The sequence below is a fragment of the Mauremys mutica genome, chromosome 18, assembly GCF_020497125.1.
Source record: "Mauremys mutica isolate MM-2020 ecotype Southern chromosome 18, ASM2049712v1, whole genome shotgun sequence".
In the NCBI taxonomy this organism is placed as follows: domain Eukaryota; kingdom Metazoa; phylum Chordata; order Testudines; family Geoemydidae; genus Mauremys; species Mauremys mutica.
In genome coordinates this window covers 28,742,052-28,762,408 of record NC_059089.1, presented here as the reverse complement: position 1 = coordinate 28,762,408, position 20,357 = coordinate 28,742,052, and the positions used below count along the sequence as shown (strand labels likewise).

Sequence of the window (20,357 nt, the reverse complement as noted above, 5' to 3'; positions counted from 1 at the left end):
AATAACCAATATTGAGACGTTTCTTTTGGACGAGTTTTACATTTCTATGATTCTATGGTAAGACGATCTATGACATTTCTGGGATCTATGTTAAGTCATGTTTTTTGCAGCATGGTACCAAGTCAGTAGGCTGCTGAGGACTGACTAGCTGGCTCACTAATGGTAGAAGAACTCCGTAGAACAGATTTGCCTCTGGCATTTAAAAAAAGGAACACCTTTGTTAAATTGTAACCTTTTATATAGAGGTTTTATAAAGTGTGACATATAGATGATGTGAGTCCATTAATATTTAAACTAAATAATTGAATTTATACACTGACAACACTGGTTTGCTCTAGAAGCATTTTAATTTACAAACAGCAATTCCCATTGACTTATTATTTATACCATAAAAAAAGCAATGTACAAGCAAGAAACAAAAATTCATCAGAACAAAATAAAGCAGCACTGAAATATTCATGTCACAAATCTAAAACAAAATGAATACAAGTGTAAAATATCATTTGAATAAATATTTTAAAATCCATGCTATAAAATAATCCTTAATGGCAAGTTTTTAGTTGTTACAGCATCAGCTTAGCTAGCTTCATTTACTTCATATGGTGATGAAGTGTGGAGTTGTGAGGTTACCAGTTTATATTGCAAGATAATGACACTGAGTTAAGTCATTCAAACTGTTCAAATATTTATCATAAAACAACTCTACAAATAATAAAAGTTATTTAAAAATACCATTTTCTGTTAAGGGAAATAAACACTATTAACACTGTGCAAGGAAGTAGTGAGTTCTACTTCTAATCAGATATCCAACCGAAGTCTTGCAATACAAGTCCAAAGGTTGAATTCATAGTATACCTAAATTGGGGAGTCAGCAATTTATTGTATCTGCTGTAGCAGTAGCTGCCTATACAACTATAAGCAAGCCTGCTCAGTTATCGATGCTTCACATCCTCTGAATAAAAACAGGAACAAAATTGTCTCAGGCTCTCTCTGTTTAAAATTTGTATATAAACTTGCATAATTAAGTCAATATTCATTATAGGGATGGGTGAATAATACATTGGGCTTATAATTATATTAAATATAATTATTCTGGCACTTGTTAAAAGATATGTAAGAAATGCACAATGGTTATACACTTTGAACATTTTGAATGACTTTACTGAACTTCTGATTCAGTCACTGAGTATTTGAAAATTACAATTCATGAACTAAACAGATTCATATAAAGAATTTACACAATTCCCAAATACTTTCAAATATAAAATTTAATAAATAACCCTGACCAGTCTAAAAGCACCATTCAAGGGTAAATTTCCCTTGGAAAATAGATTAGGTGTTGCATATTTGAGTCCCTTTCAGTGGTTTCATGTGAAACCCTTTCAGAAAATGACAATAAAAATAATCACAGTAAACTAAAATAAAAGATTCAAATAAGATGCTTTAAAAATGGTAAAGCTCATTCAAGCTCAATCTTTTCCCAGCCCCTGGTTGTATTCCTGCTATTCTTCCCATACTTCAACCTAAAGAAAAGTTATAACAGGCCTTACTGTTTTGGCTAGAAATAAACTGAAGGCTTCAGCATAAAACAATTCCTCATGCTTGGGAAGATAATATTAAAAAACTATAAATTTAGGTCTACAGTATATTCTGCTGAACAGTGAACAGACAGTATCCTTTATGCTATTAAATGTCACAATAAAATGCAGAACCATTCATGAGGCTCTGTTGACTACAGCTGAACTGAGACACTAAGGTATTTACAAACCTATTTTCTAAATGTATTTACAACTTTAATAGAAATTATATGGAAGATAACTGATTAGGAAACTGTTTGAAACAAAAAAACTGTTTGAAACAAACCACAATCATTAGCAAAAGTATACAATTCTTTGTTTTCACAGTTTGTAATAATAGGTTAAACATCTAGAGGAAAGGACACTGTCACTGTTTTCACATTTGTCTATGTAATTCAAAAGGTAGATCAAGAAGAGACTCAATTATGAACCAGCCTTATATGGTCTAATGATGTATTTTACTGCCAAATATTTCTTCACATCATTTATTTTTTTGACTTCTGCATTTATTGTAAATGAAATGTGTAAGTTCTGCACTCACTTAAAACTGTACAGAAATAGGTACTGTACAGTTCTTTCAAAGTCTGCTTAAAATAACTACACAAGATACTTTGTCTTGGTGAACTTGTGAAATGAACTTCAAGTGGATAATGTTTTATGTTTCATGGTAATGTTAATCCTGGCAAACCATCATGTGACAAGGCACAATTTAATTGCTGCTGCCAGATCTGAAGTTCATTTTCTACCAGATTCACACACTTTATAAGTTTAAATGTAATATTCAAAGATGCTCTATGCTTGCCTACATGCATGCATCCTTTGAAGCACTGCTGGACCTTACAGTACTGTGTTATGGCTTGATTATTCTTAACACTGCTAGCAGTGGAAAGGGTAAATGTTATGCCAAAATGAATAGGAGCAAGTGGAACTTGCAAACTGTTGAATCATGATATTGTAGAAAAAGTGATTTCCTGCCCCTTAACAGTCCCATTACAATGTTTTGAACCTGAACCTGTACAATCAAAGTGATGTATATTTTTGTCAGAGACAATTTTGGATAAGTCACTCTTTGGTAAAATCAAACCAGTTTAATAAATGTATAGATACAAAGAACTATATTTAAATAATGCTTAGACTGTGACACACTGACAAAGGTCAAGAAATACAAAGTTAACAGCCCTTTCCCTACTCCCCTCAACTCACACTACTATGGAAATAAGCCAACCCAAAGGCACCACAATACAAGTTTAAGATAAAGGGTAAAGCTTAACTCTACATTTCTTGGCTTTTCTGTGTGTCTCAAACTTAATTTTATCAAAACACAATTGTTTGCATTTACTTAAAAAAACATTTATGTAAGAAAAAAACATTTAACTGAAACACCAACACGTGTTTAAATGGTAAACGTAGCGATCTAGCCTCTCCTTGATGCACACAACTGTTTCCATTAATGGAAACAGGAGTTCTTCTGTTGCTTCAGGGAGGAACAAATCCCTTATTTAGGCAGTTTTAGGAGGAAAAGGCAGATTATGTACCCAATTTAACTAAAACTGCTCCTACGGAGCAGCTGGGGTTTATAGTGTATGTTTGTATTTAGTAACATTAATCCTTATTGCGTACTGACACAATATTAAGAGATAGTGTATTTTAAAAGTTACTGCACAAATATACCTCGGACTCGTGGACTAAGGGCCTGAAAAATATTTTAAAATCCCACACAAAGTTATTTGAGTTATAGGAGCCCAAAAAGCATTACAAGCCAGCAAACTTACCTTTTTTGCTTTCCTGCAATCTAAAAATGAGCATTTTAAAAGTTTAATAGCATAATCATAAGAACATTAGCAATCATTGCGAAATGAATCTCAATTAAAAATATAGGCCCAAATGTACATAAAGCTTCATTCTTTTGTATTTTTTAAAACATGATTAACAGAACTGTACTTCCTTAATTCTGCCAATCAAGTAGAATTTTATACAGTAATGTTTGCCAGCCATGCTTTTGAGGTCTCTTTCAAACCTATCATCTCATTGAACAGATTTTGCTTTTGTTTCACTGTTACCATTAGGTTTCACATTTACTATACTATACTGACCTAAGTTGATAAAGGTAAAGATAGCACCACTTAAGAACCAAATAACAAAAACACATTTGGTAATACAAAACAATTTAGAGTATTTTTAAAGTTTTTGTTATTGGTGGTCTCTTTATGAAGAAAACATTAACCACTGAAATAATGGGGAAGCCATAGTGACTCTATAATACTCACATATATAACAGACATATTGCTTGCAATTCCCATATAGTATTTTTACAAAAAAAAAAAAGTACAAATTCCAAGTGCTGAGAGGTCACTTGGAACTGTAAGTAGGAAGTTACTATGCACCTGAAAAAGCTCTCTGGGAAAAGATAAAATACTGCTTGGAAGTACTTAGTTTAAACTACAACATCCCTTTCCGGCTAGTATTAGCCAACCATTTAGAACAATTAAGTTAGATTTAGTTACCTGGTATGTTTCTACAGTACGAAATGAAGGTAGATTCTGAAGTGAGTAAAAACACATTTAAAACCACAATGCTACTCTTGGGTTTGCTAGTATAACAATACAAGCTCTATAAAAAAGGTCAGCACCACAGGTTGTCCAGCTTGTACTCTAGACAACTAACAAAAACCCAAACAATTCAATAGTTTAATAATAATAGTTAATTAATAGATTTATGGCATTTGGTTTACCTATCTGCTATAAAGCAAGGATACTTAAACAAGGTTATTCACTTTGCTCACTTTTGGACACAAAGTAATATTTTAATAAAATGAAAACCAAGTAACTTTCTTCTTAAAAAAAGAAAAAATATCCCAGCAAAGTCCTAAGTCCTAGGTAGAGATGAGACTTAAGAGTAGAAAGCCTTGTACATTATATTAACTTTGACATACTCTTACATTCACCCCAACCAGAATAGGAAAAGTGAAAGTGTTTGTTATTTAGATAAGTTTGTTATATATATATACACATATATAAAATTGCAAGCTACCAAAAAATAGCTATTTCAAAAACTAAAGACGTTTCTTTGACACCCGGAGGGGACTCATGAGAAAACAGTCTTTCCCCACAGTGCTGCATAACCCCCATTATTGGGAATGGAAGTTAGGAAGCACAATGACAGAAAATATACCCTCAGTGTATCCAGCAGGGCTGCTCGTCTTATTTTAATATCCTTCCCTGATGGAATTTGTGTCTTGCCAGATCAGCCAGTAAAGAACAATTTTAGCCTACTTCCGCCTCTGGACACCCAGAATACTATATCCTTTATACTTTAAGCATCTTCAAGAGTGAAAAATACCCAGCTTCCTTTGAAACAATGGACAATCATATAGCCTCCTTCAGAAACCGTTTTGACCAGATTTCCAAAAGGTCAGGAAAATTAAAAGGCTGATATATCTGTACTGAAGAGTATTAACGAAGCAACAAATTTTAAAATGCATTGATTAATGTGCTTTGTTAGGGTGGAACTTAGAACTTAGTATTTTAATCAGGTGTGTTAGACATTGTGTGAATTTCCATACTAGAATCCATAGCTTCAGAGGCTGAAGTGTCATTATCTATTTTCTGTTCAAGAAATGCTTCTGTTCTTTCTGGAGATTCTATCCTGTTTCTTACTTCTGCTACCCCAGGGTGATTTTTTCTTAAATGCTGATTTAGCGTCCCTTGGAAAGGAAAACATTTCCCACAGATCTCACAGCGGAAGGGTTTATCATCAGTGTGGCCACGAATATGATACTCAAGTTGGTCCTTGCGTGTGTATTTCTTCCCACAAAACTTGCACACAAAAGGGGTAATTCCCATGTGTAATCGCATGTGTCGATCAAGGCTCCCTTTCTGGTTGAAAGACTTTCCACAGTAAATACAAATTAACCTCTCATTGTATGGATACCAATGACCTCTCGCATTTCTTTCCCGTGGACTGCTTTCATATCCTGGGTTACTCACTATGGTCTCACTATCAGCCCCTTGCATTAAGCCCTGAACATCACTATGTAAGTGACCAGAGGATACCCGTTTTTGGCGTGCACGACCTCCTCTGAAACAACTCAGCATGGACCTTGAAGGACTTGAATTGCTCAGGCTTCCAAAGGTTTCAGACATGCTAGTAGCCTGGGATGAGGCATGGGAGAATGAATAAACATGTTGTAATACAGATCCATAGGAGCCAACATTTACTGCAACCACTTGCTCTCCATCAACCATTTCAGTATGGTATCCATCATCACCAAGTGAGGAGCTATCAGAACAACTTGGCCGGTCAGATTTTTCCATTTTAACCTTCACCTCTGCAATCTGGCTCTCCCTTACTATCAGGTCCCCTTGCTCAGGATCACCTTCAATCTGAATTTCATATTCAGAGACACTTCCACTGCTTCCTCGATCCGACTGCCCTTCTTCGTGCAGACGACTGCGTAAAGTTTTCCCTGTAGTAGTTTCCATCCTTAGATCACTACCCGCAGTTGGTTGTGGCACCTGAGAGCAATAAGGAGGAGATATTTCGACAGGATTGGCAAAGTAGCTGCTATCTTTTACTCCATTGTGGCTTTCTTGAGTTTCTTCAGCACCAACAGTGACAGAGTCAACATCACCAACACTGATCTTTGAATGGATACTCTCCAATATCTGTGTGCACTTGTCAATGACGCACTGCATCTGTAGAAAGCTAGCTGCAGTTAGAAAACTAACAACATCCTTCAGCTGCAAGGACATCCTTCCAGTGTAACAAAATGAAAGTAACTGTTCAAAGACATTAGGGTTTTTAATAACTGATATTGATAAGCCACTCATGGTGCTTAATGCTGAATGATCACGGAAATATGGAGAACTGGCAGCTAGAACAGCTTTATGGGCTCTAAATGGCTGACCCTGAATATGCACAATTATGTCACATAGCTTCCCTTGCAGACGAAGCTCATTTAATTGGCTCAGAACAGTGTTGCTGTACTCGGGCACATCAAACTGAATGAAACTGCTGCTGTCCATTTCTATTGATGTAGAACGTAATCTGTGAAAGAAAACAAAAAGATATATAACTCGGGATTTATATACATTGTACATTTCAAAGATAAGTGCAAACACATGGTTAAAGTGTATCCTGTATGTAATGATAAATTAATTCAAGTTAAAATAAAAGGTCTAAGGTACATCTTAAGGCCAGGAATATTTTTTACAAGTGGTTTGTCTCCTACTTACATCTTTGTCCACTGGCTCACTGGTTTGAGCACTGGCCTGCTAAACCTAGCGTTGTGAGTTCAATCCTTGAGGGGGGCCATTTAGGGAACGGGGTAAAAATCTGTCTGGGGATTGGTCCTGCTTTGAGCAGGGGGTTGGACTAGATGACCTCCTGAGCTCCCTTCCAACCTTCACATTCTGTGATTCTACAATTCAGTGGCTCTTATATAACAGGACACATCAATGGTTCTTCATGAGTGTCCACATCCAATCTAAAAGTAGCTTTATAACACAGGGATGCAATTTCACATTTCAATTGGGGTGGAAAGGGCAACTTCTAATGGGGGCCCTGGAAGCTCTCCAAATTTTTGAAGGATAAATGTCAAAATCCATACTCAGTCAGTCCCAATCACAGCTTCAAGGGGAGATACCTCATTCTATTCATCCTAGGAAAAACAGATTTTGAAGCACAAGTTGGCAACCCCCCAATCCAGAGGCTGGGCTAGGGGTGGAGACAGGGCAATTCGGCAGAGGAGGAGCTGGTACCAGTCACGCTCTGTAAGCCAGGGGAGGGGGAGGCGGGAAAGAGAGGGTGTTCACTTGCTTATGGAGGAGATTGAGCTCCTCACAACCACGGTATCCCACGACAGCAAGTCCCACCTATATACCATCAGACACCCGACAGTGAAGTCCCACCTACATCCACTGAACTGTGCATTTTCTGCTCCTCACATGAGACAGAAGAGCCATGTCAAATCTCCTGCTTCATCGCTTCTCTAGCAACCAACACTTCCAGCCCCCTTCGCCAATCACAACTGCCATCCCTGAGCACTGGTGCCAAGCAGTGGCAAAGGAGCGTGGCAATAGATGAGGTTAGAACAGAGCTGCAGTCAGACAGGCAAAGTCCCTGGGGCTATGCCAGGTAGGTTAGGGAATGGAGACTCCAGGTTGCCCACAGGGCTCTTCCCATGGAGAATTTCAGGGAGTGCAGACAGTGTCTGGGCCTGGAGCCTGAGCTGCTCACACAGGATATGGAGCATGGGTGGTGGGGGCGGAGGATGACATTGACCACCCTGCCCTACCCAAACGGCATCTCTGTTATAACATCAGTATCCGGCAGGAATGGCAAAACAAGATTAAGGAACCTGATTAATATTGAGTTGCCAGCAAGAGTCATAACCTCTCAAGTGCGTGCTGGACCATGGAAGTGGAGACCATTCAGACTCCCACCAGGTATTGTTGCAGCACCATGTGCTGCTGCTCGCCACTATGCCCACCCATGATTCAGTTGTCTAAAAGTAATTTTTCTGAAACACTTATTTCATAAAGTGCAACACAGTCTTCCAGACTTTGTTAAAGAAAACCACAAGCTTACAAATTGTTTACTTCTTGTGATCAGAACTTACTATACAGAGGAATTTTTAGTATCCATCTCCAATACATAGATATGCATTGTTAATATGCACTGACTAATATACAGCCAAAGAGATTCACAGTGAGAATGTGTCTAAACACATTTAATAGAATACGAGGTTATGTTATTGCAGTGTGCTGGTGAGGTAAGTCTTGTAGCATTATTTCCAGTGGTGACAGAAAATGAATCCTAAAAAAAAAAAAAAAAAAAAATCACCTAGAAGGGTGGTATACTGTTTTATAGACTCATAGACTTTAAGGTCAGAAGGGACCATTATGATCTTCTAGTCTGACCTCCTGCACAATTCAGGCCACAGAATCTCACCCACCCACTCCTGTAACAAACCCCTATGTCTGAGCAACTGAAGTCCTCAACTTGTGGTTTAAAGACTTCAAGGTGGAGAGAATCCTCCAACAAGTGACCCATGCCCCACACTGCAGAGGAAGGTGAAACCCCCCCAGGGCCTTTGCCAATCTGCCCTGGAGGAAAATTCCTTCCCGACCCCAAATATGGCGATCAGCTAAACCCTGAGCATGTGGGCAAGACTCAACAGCCAGACACCCAGGAAAGAATTCTCTGTAGTAACTCAGATCCCACCCCATCTAACATCCCATCACAGGCCACTGGGCATATTTACCGCTAATAGCCAAAGATCAGTTAATTGCCAAAATTAGGCTATCCCATCATACCATCCCCTCCATAAACTTATCAAGCTCAGTCTTGAAGCCATATATGTCTTTTGCCTCCACTGCTCCCCTTGGAAGGCTGTTCCAGAACTTCACTCCTCTGATGATTAGAAACCTTCATCTAATTTCACATCTAAACTTCCTGATGGCCAGTTTATATCCATTTGTTCTTGTGTCCACATTGGTACCGAGCTTAAATAATTCCTCTCCCTCCCTGGTATTTATCCCTCTGATATATTTATAGAGAGCAATCATATCTCCCCTCAGCCTTCTTTTGGTTAGACTAAACAAGCCAAGCTGTTTGAGTCTCCTTTCATAAGGAAGGTTTTCCATTCCTCGGATCATCCTAGTAGCCCTTCTCTGTACCTGTTCCAGTTTGAATTCATCCTTCTTAAACATGGGAGACCAGAACTGCACACAATATTCCAGATGAGGTCTTACCAGTGCCTTGTATAATGGTACTAACACCTCCTTGTCTCTACTGGAAATACTTCGCCTGATGCATCCCAAGACCGTATTAGCTATTTTCATGGCCATATCACATTGGCGGCTCATAGTCATCCTGTGATCAACCAATACTCCAAGGTCCTTCTCCTCCTCTGTTACTTCCAAGTGATGCATCCCCAGTTTATAACAAAAATTCTTGTTATTAATCTCCAAATGCATGGCCTTGCACTTTTCACTATCAAGAGAATCCAGGGGTCTACTATACATATAGGTTACTGCACTAGCTATTTCTTAATGGGTCCATAGACAATATATCTGATACAAAGGACACTAGCAGCATATACTTGACACTTTTCTTCCCCCATCTCCACTTTCCCAATATTTCAACTCCTCAGAAATTACTTACAAAATTTATACTGAAAATATTAAGGTCTGGAATTAGAATTGCAAAAGCAAGGAAATTCCAAATGAAGGTGACATTTCATTCTTAATCTGCAATTCTTATTCTGGGCATCAGAGGTCTCCAGCCACCGCTAAACTCACATACCATGTGTGCCACAATACTTAATGCAAAAAAAAAAAAAAAGTGTTAAGGATCGACTTTCAACAATCTTTGAACTTCCTTCCTTTTGTGGTTTTCAGCCTGTCCCCTATTACTATCTGCAAGTTATACATATGCATTTGAAATGATTATTTTCTTTCTTCCCTTTTTTAGCATATCTGGTTTTTCATATTTTGTCTAGAAATTTCAGATTTTATTGGGATATTAATTGTTCTATTGTAGATCTTGAGTAGCAACAATAGTGCAAAGGAGCAACACTATCTAGAAAGTCAAAAAACTCCCCCAAAACATTCTCAACTTTTCAACATGTGTCTGGAAGTGTTGTTCGAAGAGGCTCCATAGAAAAAAGTAAGTTTCAAAGTACAAAAACTAAACAGAAAGGCATTCTGTACAAACTTACTACATCTAAGAAAAACATGTACGCTATCAAAATGTAGGAGAGAAGCCTGAAATATCCATTTTAAATCATTTAGAAAGCTATTTTAGGTATAGTCTTGTGTATTAATTATATATAATACAGTGCAAGGAGTATGTCAGGTCTTCACTAGAAAAGGTTTGCTGTTATTCCTATGATGGCAAACTCTCCTAGTGCAGACTCACCGTATACCAGGGCCCCGAAAAAAATAAGCTATACCGGCAAAACCACTCTTTTGCCAGTAGATTGCCATCTACACTAGGGCTTTTGACATTATACTCCACTATCTGACATTGCTATACTGGCAAAAGACTTAGGTATTAACTGGAGATATACCAATCTCCTAGAACTGGAAGGGACTTTGAAAGGTCATCGAGTCCAGCCCCCTGCCTTCACTAGCAGGACCAATTTTTGCCCCAGATCCCTAAGTGGCCCCCTCAAGGATTGAACTCACAATCCTGGGTTTAGCAGGCCAATGCTCAAACCGCTGAGCTAGCCCTCCCCCCTTGAGTGTAGTCCTGGCCATACTTCCACTCCCATGTAGTTCTAGGAACTAAAACAGAATATTCATAGATTGAGGCCATAAGGGACCACTGCCTGCATAACACAAACTGAACCACTTCACCAGTAATTTATACATCAAGACCATAATTCCTTGTTGAGCCGCAGCATGTCTTTTAAAGATATTCAGCCTTGATTTAAAGGCCTCAAGTGATGGAGAATCCACCATATACCAAGGTAAGTTGTTCCAATGGTTAATCACCCTCACTGAAAAGAAGTGCACTCTATTTCTAGTCTAAATTTGTCTATCTTGAGCTTCCAACCATGGGGTTTTGTTATGCCTTTTTGTTAAAGAGCTATCTACTATCAAATATTTTCCTCCATGTAGGTACTTGCAGGCTGATCAAGTCAACAGTTAACCTCCTGAATAAGATTAACAGATGAAGCTTCTTAAGTCTTTCACTATAAGGCATGTTTTCCAAACTTTGAATAATTCTTCAATAGCTTTTCTGACACCTTTCAAAATTTAACATAGTTTTTGAAGCATGGACACCAGAACTGAACAGTGTTCCAGTAATATCTCACTTATGCTATAAACAGAGGTGACACCACTTCCTTACTCCTACTTGCTATTCCCAGTTTTATACGTCCAAGGATCGCATTCGCCCTCTTAGCTAATGCGTCACACTGCCTAACCTTATGGTTCTATAATGCCATCTACCAACATAGTATCTTGAGTGCACCAGAAGCTTATGTTCCATTGGTTATCATGACCTTACTTCTTAGGACAAGGTTAAGATTACTTCAGATAAGAGTAGTTTCTTAAAGTAACATACAAACAACAAAGTCTATCAAAAAAAAATCATTTTTCAATTTAAAATAGTGAAATCAATAGAAGGTGATGTAATATACTTGGCATTTAATTTTCATGCCTATAATGGTAACAGCAGGAAAGCATTGTGTAACTACTATATGGAGCCACACACTTGCCAAGCTCATATTTAATTTCTGCTTTTAAGTCTGCACCTGTTTAGTTTCATTCACTTGCTGATACATACCTGTCTGTTAAAACTGTTTGTGAATCATATAAGCTATAATCACATATTTTGTATGGAAGCCAAAACCCTGCCATATATGATTTTTAAAGAGCATCATTAATATAACCATAGACAAAAACATTAAAATAACATGTGTAAAAATAACTTTTCTAAGTATTTCTCTCTCAGTCCCAATCAAAATTTAAACTGAACTGTCATCAACTGTAACCTCATACTTTGTTTTGAAGGAAAAAAATGCTCCCGTAACACTGAGATTGGCTACAGCATTCTGATTCTGATCAAAGTGTAAGAGAAAGCTGAAAGAAAACAGTATGCTGTAATGGATATTCATGAAGACCTCATCTTAACTTTAAAAGATTTGAGTGCTTACTCCACTAATTTGTTAGAATCTGAAAGAACTTTTTTATGCAATCTGACATCTTATACACCACTATGATCACGTATGAGGACTTTTCAGTGTTTTTCATTTAGAAAGATGACACTTTGGGCACTATGATCAGTGCTGAAAGTTTCAGAGCCAGATCCTCAACTACAGCTGGACTAGAAAATTAGCTTAAAGCTCACCTTTGCATTCCTACAGTCTTGCAGCTGCTACGGGCAGTCACCAGGTTAGAACTGCCTACTTTTATGCAAGCTACTAAAAGGGCAAAGCAGTTGAAATTGAAGCCAGAAATTGGTGCAGCATAGGGCCCCCTACTAGGCCCCCTTTTCTTCAGCCACATCTCTTATGTCAGTCCTGGAGAGCAGGATTGTGTAGAAACCTCTATGCCAGCTCTATTCCACTGAAGGATTCCCCACCTTGCACTGGGGTGTTCCTCCCAGGCCCTTATACACTGGCTTTATGGAGAGAATCTGCTAACAGTGTGACACAAAGGGTCTTTGCTATGTTAATTAATCTGGCCCTCAGTTTTGTAAGAACATAAGAAAGCCATACCAGTCAGATCAATGGTTCATCTAGCCCAGTATCCTGTCTAGCCCAGTGGCTCTTCTGCAATTAGTAAACAAATAGCATTTTATTAAGGACTGATCTTCCTGGAGAAAACAGCTTCTTGCAGGCCAAAAATAACTTCAATTGTAGTATTTAACCACAAAGCACTTGTACTTCACTTTATATTAAGTAGACCACAAATATATACGGTAGTATAGCTCACTTTTGAGCCATTCCTAGGTTTAAGCTGCCATTTTCCTGGAAATCTTTTGTCTTTAGTCTTTCAAAAAGCACAAAAAAACTGTAGTTTTTTTCTATTTAATTCAAATGAAATAAGTAGAACATACTGATTATATATATTTCAAAATCTATTTCACTAAATAAAGGGACTTTTCCAGACGATTCACACAATTAACAAATGTTCAGAATAAAGTCTTAGCTATTTTGGACCCATGCACTTAAAACAAATTCTATAAAGGATAGCTGTATCTATATATAAACACAAACACACACACCCATACGTACTTCTATGGAGTTCATATATTGCAGCTACACCCAGACCAATACTATTCCTTCCTTGTAAACCACAGAAGAAAAGGATGAATGATTGGAACACTTCTTCAGAACACCTTTTTAAGCTTACCGGAACAGATAAACTGCTACAAAATATTAATCTTAGTGTACTGATTATATTTTTCTAGAGGTCTGGCAAAATATGAGAAGTTTTACCGTACATTGCACAAATGAGGACTAACATTTAAGAATTGCAGTGCATGAAGGCAAAGTAGTGCTGAGGTAATCAAACACCTGCTGAAATCATAGTGTCTGAATGACCAAAAACAGGTAACCTGGCAGCAGATCATCTCTCTACTCAAAAGTTCCCTATTATGCTTCATATTTACCAATGTGTGTCAAACTTTGTCAACTGGAACTTCCAAAGAAGATTTCAGGAGACAAGGCAATAAAAAGGCAGAGTCATTTTTTAAAAATTGTACTGAGGCCAACAAATAACGCCTCAATACCCTAGTTTAAATCACCATATACTAGGGGTTCCCAAACTTGGTTCGTCACTTGTTCAGGGTAAGCTCCTGGCGGGACGCGAGATGCTTTGTTTACCTGAGCGTCCACAGATATGGCCACTTGCAGCTCCCAGTGGCCGCAGTTCGCCGTTCCCAGCCAATGGGAGCCACGGGAAGTGTTTCAGTTGTTCATTGTATTATAAAATCTGTATCCTGGAAGTTAAAGCTGTGCAAGAGTCAATTTTTAAACTGATAATCTAAAGGGGGGCAATTTAGAGGGGGACCACTTGTGGGACAATTATGGGCTCGTAAATATAAGGTGTTTTTTTTGTTTGTTTGTTTTTTAGACTTTGGCATCATTAGCAGAGAAAATAATTGATCAATTTTACTTCAGAGAGTGCCTGATATGGGATATTATTGGTACAGACACACCTTGTAACTGTTCCTCATTTCAAGGCAAAAAAAATCATTCATTTTTGTTCCAGAGTTACTTTCATTCTGCACAAACCCGGTGTCCCATCACTTTTTTTTTTTAATTATTTATGTCAGAAATAAAGAATCATTAAACCAAAGTTAAATAAATAGTTAATGTACCCTAAAGGAATAAATCCCACAACAATTTCTGCATGAATTTATTTGTATCCTTCATTTTGAATCTCTCCTATTTGGGCCTTGGCAAGTTGTAAAGTACGGGTACAAAAACCAGAGTACACAAATATAGAATTCTGATCTCAGTACAAGTAATAATTTATTGTGAATCACTAAGAAAGTCAACGGGATCTGGAGTTAGCCCCTGAGTCCAGAACGATACCACTATGCTACTGAAAGATGCTGCAATGTAGCTCAGTAACATTCTGCACTTTTTACTGTTGCACTAAAGCTTCATTTTGTTTACTTTTTCTCGATAGCACAGAATGTAGTTTTTCTCTGTATCTTTCGTATCTAAGGTAACATCAAAGCACTTTATATTGTACTGTGTTAGATGCTGGCAAACCAAGAGCCACCCTGCACATAAAAACTCCTCACACTCCTTGGATGCATGAATGCCAGATACTGAAAGGGGGAACACTAGTCATGACTCCAGGCTATTCCCAGAACTTTTTAAAGAGATACAGTACCTTTAACTGCTATCTCATCAGCCACACAAATAGGCAGAAATGGTCTTGGATTAATGTCATTCAAAAGGACTACATCTGTAATAATATGACAATACTGCACTGCCAACATTAAGAAGGAAACCAAGTCTCTCAAGACTGGAGGAATATAGAAGTTTGTGGTGTATTTCATAACAAATTTGATTAAGCATCCTTTCTTGACATAACAGGGGAAAAAATCCCATGTCCCAAAACCAAATACAGAAGTCAAAAGATGCCAAATATTTTCTTTAAATTGTTAAGAAAGGTGTACAGGTCACATAACATATACAGACCCCTTAAGCTTCCCACAACACAAGGCACCAAGACAACAAACTAAAAGTCCACTTGGCAGGGGTCAAAAGTTACACTTTCATGGTTTTTAATGTACATGTAACTGAGAGGGTAACTTGAAATAAAATTTGTGCATGTTGTGGTTTTGAAAGTTCTCTCCTGGAATCACTAACTTAACATACTTTTTTTTAGGACAGATGGAACCTTAGCGTGTCTTGTAATTGTAAGGCTATTAAAAATAACTGGACAACAATTTAAATCATGCCCCTCCTCTATTCCCCCAAAAAAACTCCAAATACCAACTCCTGAGAAAAAGGAGTTGACAGAATACCAGGCGTAGGAAATGCTGCAGTATCCAGTCCCTCCATTTTTGTGTGCAGGCAGGGTATTGAAGATTATAAATTTCAGAGAGAAAAATTCTTGTTAATTTTAATCTTCTGCCCAATAGGATCTAAAAAGGGAAATAGTAGAGAGAGACACAATGTGAATGTGTCCTCATCACACACATTCAGAACAAATCCAACACTTTAGTGGTAAGCCTTCTATCAGAGGAGCCATAAAAATTACATATTATTGCTAGCCAAAAAACAAGAATTCCATTTTGCAAAACAGATTTAGCTTTTACATTGTTTCCATTCCATATTGGGATGAAACCAAGACCTTTTAAAAATTTTCATGATAAAACATGAGACTCGCCCCCTACTAGCCAGTGAGACACTTGACACACAGATGCATGTCCCTTGTCAATGTTCTCTTCACTGTTACAACCTTTTAGTACACGGATTTGAACCTAGGTGTCTCACATCCCAGGCGAGTGCCCTCCCCACAGAGCTATAGCCATTTTCGGACTCTTTCTCGCTCTCTCACATTGGAGCTGTTCTAATTTGCATAAATTAACTATTTATTAGGTCCAACAGAGTGTGACTATAATCCAGTGATTAGGTTCAAGTTTCTGTTCCAAATCATCAAGTACAGCAGGGACATGAACCTGGTTCTCCCACATCCTAGGTGAGTGCCCTAATCACTGGGTTATTGGCTATTTTAGGTAGGGTGACCAGATGTCCCAATTTTATAGGGACAGTCCCGATTTTTTTTTCTTATATAGGTACCTATTACACCCCACTCTCTATCCCGATTTTTTACACTTGCTATTTGGTCACCCTAATTTTAGGGCAGTTCTTTCTTACACCAGAAATTCTATGCTGGACTTAAGAAACCTTCCCAATGGAAGTTTTAGCAAAACCAGTAACTTCCATGAAAAGTTCCAGTTTGACAAATCAGCATTTTTCAGCAAAGTTTTTGAAAAATTGAGTTTTGCTGAAAAAAATTCCCATCAGTACTAGTAATTTGAGCAGTTGGTTAAAAATGTTTGCCCTGTCAACCTTTAATAGTGTAATTTTAAAGACGAGCACTTTTAGTTATTAAAGTAGTAAATTATTAGATTACAAACATACTATATCTTGCAATGCACCGAGAACAGTGTGGCATCTAGACATAGCAATTGGGACACCAGAAATATAGAAAAATTTAAGACTTCTTCTTTGAGCAATATTACAACACAGAAAATACTTCTGAAACAAACATGAGGACTGCTTTCCCCCTTATTGCCGCTATGTACATTGCTGGCTCATATAAAAATGATTGCAGTGAAAATAAACAGGTAACGATTCAAAGACTAGGAGACAACAAACTTTTCATGACCAATTCAAGTTTCAGATAGTCCAATTTTAGCTCAAAAAGTCAGTTTACATGTAAATCCATATATATGTACACATCTAATTCCAATAACAGCAATAATATCAGTGAAAGGCTGGAAGTACTGTAACTAAGAGATGGACACAAAGGTTAGGTGCCAGACAAGTACAACATATGCATCGGAACCACAAGATTTGAAATCAGCAAGATATTTAACAAGTAATCATCTGTGTAGTCTTCATTTTGTGCACATATCTGAGCACTTTATGCAGACACCATTTTCTTATGATGATCCATTTTCATCATTTATAGTCAAGTATTCAATGGTTCCTAAATCATAATTATAGCAACCTTTGTTCCAAATTTGAGAAACCAGATGTTTCAACAAGCCACTGGCAACATGGACAATTCTGTTAGCACCATCTGTTTTGAAAAATACATACCCTTTACTTTGTCACAGCTAAACTGTGAAATAAATTATGTTTAATATTTGATATTACTATAGATGAAGAATATGTAATTAATGTCAGTGACATGTTTGGCTGGTTTTCTAATTTCTAATAACTTTTTACATTTTATATAATTACACAACATCAGTCATTTTCTTGCTCCAATAGCATTTTAAAGCAATGAAAATTAATGAAGTTAGCCATCTATTTAGGAATTTATAATAAAATTATCACTAAAGTACATTAAAAGAACATGACATCCATCTGTACTTTCCATGTCAGTACTTTCCATCTCTCCCTTGTTACACCACTTTCTTCCAATTGGATTTTTTTTATTGTTATTATTCAACAGTCTCCATAAGACCTTTAGGCTGGCCATTCTACTGCTGTCACTAAGGGGAAAAAGGGATGGCAAAGTGTGGACTCTTTCTGATCTCAGGCAGCTGCCCAACTCCTGACACTTTCACCCACAACCATGTCTGCCACAATGTCTCTCTACTCTGCAATGGGTTGTACTGTAGCTATTTCTAACTAAGTAGTCCTGGCCTCCTTTCCTCACCTTTAAAATCTAGTAGTTTTGATTTTATTACAGATTGCTCTCCAAGTTCAGAGGGGAGAGGGAGAAAGAGGGCTTTAAAAATAAATCCAAACTCAGCAAGCTTATTTTTCTCTATGTTCCTGCAATAAACTAATGTATGCATGATGGAAGGTTTTTAAAACTACTTTAGACATTTTTTCCCCAAAGGGAAAAACAAAGGTCTATCTAAACTAAAAATTAACTATAGTTTTAAACTCTTCAGAAGAAATGTGTAGGCTGTGTGTCTGTCTACCCTTAAGCATAAGAAGTTCTATACCAGACAGTATAAAAAATTCTCATTGTAGTCGGAGGGCACTATATGAAATTATTAGCTTTACAGAAATCTTCAATATTTATAACCCACCACCTCCCAATATTCAGGCCAAAATTAAACTAAATCATAAATTTAAATTATATGCTGGGATATGCTGAGCAGGCTCATTCAAGGCGAGCGCGTGCATTCAGGACACGAGAACTCCCCACGGGAAGCTGGGAGGCCAGGTTCTCCCGGGGCACAGTTCATTGGGCAGTTACTAACCGAGCGCTCCCTGCACTGCCTGCGCCCGGGAGTGTCCACACTGCATTTCTGGCAGCGCGGAATCCCCTCCCGCAAGCAGGACTAGGGCCAAGGCAGGTGAGCGGAACGGGGCACAGCAGCCCACCCGCGAGCCCACCCGGGCCGGGGCCGGGACGCCAGAGCCTGCAGTGCTGCCCATCCGCCCCGCCCGAAGCAGCCCTGGGCGGCGGGCCGCGGGCCGGAGGAGAACACGCAGCGCCCCCCATCCTCCCTCCGCCCCGGGGAGGAGCTGCACAGGGACCCCTGCCCGCCCGCCCGGGGAGGCCTAGGCTCCCGCCGCCGCCGCGGGGGCAGAGAGAACGCGGCCTGCCCCAAGGCCCTCGGGCCCGCGCCCGCGGCTCCTCACCTGGGGCTGTCGGGGTCTCTCACATGGCGGGTGCCCAGCCCGGCCCGCTCCCTCTCACGGCCGCTTCCCGCCCGCCCGCTCCCTCCCTCAGCCAATTGCTCCGGAAGTGATTCCCGAGCAGCACTTCCGGGTCCCCCGCAGACCGAGGTGGGTGAGGGCCTGGTGGCTCGGCTGTCCGAAGGGCGGGGCCCGGCCGCTGCACGGCGGGGCCCCCGGCGCGGCCAAGCCCAGCCGCAGGGAGCGTGTCCGGAGACACTGCCCGGCCTTGGAGCCTTCGGGCCCGCAGCGAGCACGCGGCCGCGCTGCAGGCGGAGAGCGCAGGGCTCTGGTCCCTGCCCAGGGCCTTGTTCCGGCGGCGGCGCGGACTCTCCTCCCCAGGAGACGCTTACGGCAGCCCGTGGGCTGGGGCGGACTCAGCGCCCGGACAGAACCCGAGCCAGTCCGTGCGCCGCTGTTCATTTCCGAACGCGGCGGCGCTTCCTGCAGACGTCCACTGGGGGTTGCACGTGCTGCAGTCAGGAGGACTTCAGCAGCGTTCCCACTTCGTGGGACCGCCTGGCAGCCACAGCAGAGGGCTGAAGTGCGTGTACAAAAGTTCCCTTAATTAGGCCTGGTCTACACTACAAGTTTAGTTCGAATTTAGCAGCGTTAAACCGAATTAACGCTGTACCCATCCACACAACAAAGCCCTTTATTTCAATATAAGGGCTCTTAATATTGATAGTTGTACTCCTCCCCGACGAGGGGAGTAGCGCTGAAATCGGTATTGCCATTTCGGATTAGGGTTAGTGTGGCTGCAATTAGACGGGATTGGCCTCTGGGAGCTATCCCACAGTGCACCATTGTGACCGCTCTGGACAGCAATCTGAACTTGGATGCACTGGCCAGGTATACAGGAAAAGGCCTTCGAATTTTTGAATTTCATTTCCTGTTTGCCCAGCATGGAGCACTGATCAGCACAGGTGACCATGCAGTCCCAGAATCAAAAAAGAGCTCCAGCATGGACCGTACGGGAGATACTGAATCTGATATCTGTATGGGGAGATGAATCTGTTCTATCAGAACTCCATTCCAATAGACGAATGCCAAAACATTTGAAAAAATCTCCAAGGCTATGCTGGACAGAGGCCACAACAGGGACTCAACATAGTGCTGTGTGAAACTTAAGAAGCTGAGACAAGTGTACCAGAAAGCTAAACAATGAAATGGACACTCACGGAGGGAGGGGCAACTGACTACTGTAGCTATCCCACAGTTCCCGCACACTCTGAAAACCATTTGAATTCTTGGCTGAGCTCCTAAAGCTTGAAGGGTCAAAAACATTGTCGCAGGTGGTTCAGGCTATATGTCGTCAGCCTCCTCCCCCCCCCCCCCCCCGCCCTCACTGGTGAAACCAAAGGGAAAAAAATCATTTCTCGCCTTTTTTCAATGTCACCGTATGTCTACTGGATGCTGCTGGCAGATGC

At 39.7% G+C, this 20,357-nt stretch overlaps 1 protein-coding gene across 1 annotated transcript; it reads right to left on the bottom strand.

Moving 5' to 3' along the window:
• Window positions 1-277: 277 nt before the first annotated feature.
• On the bottom strand, window positions 278-18,952 carry ZBTB34 (zinc finger and BTB domain containing 34). The gene is made up of 2 exons (XM_044993180.1): window positions 18,892-18,952; window positions 278-6,623 (listed from the first exon to the last, which is right to left on the bottom strand). Exon 2 carries the CDS (start codon window positions 6,599-6,601, stop codon window positions 5,102-5,104), a length of 1,500 nt encoding a protein of 499 aa, XP_044849115.1. The 5' UTR covers window positions 6,602-6,623; window positions 18,892-18,952; the 3' UTR covers window positions 278-5,101.
• Between the last annotated feature and the right edge of the window lie 1,405 nt (window positions 18,953-20,357).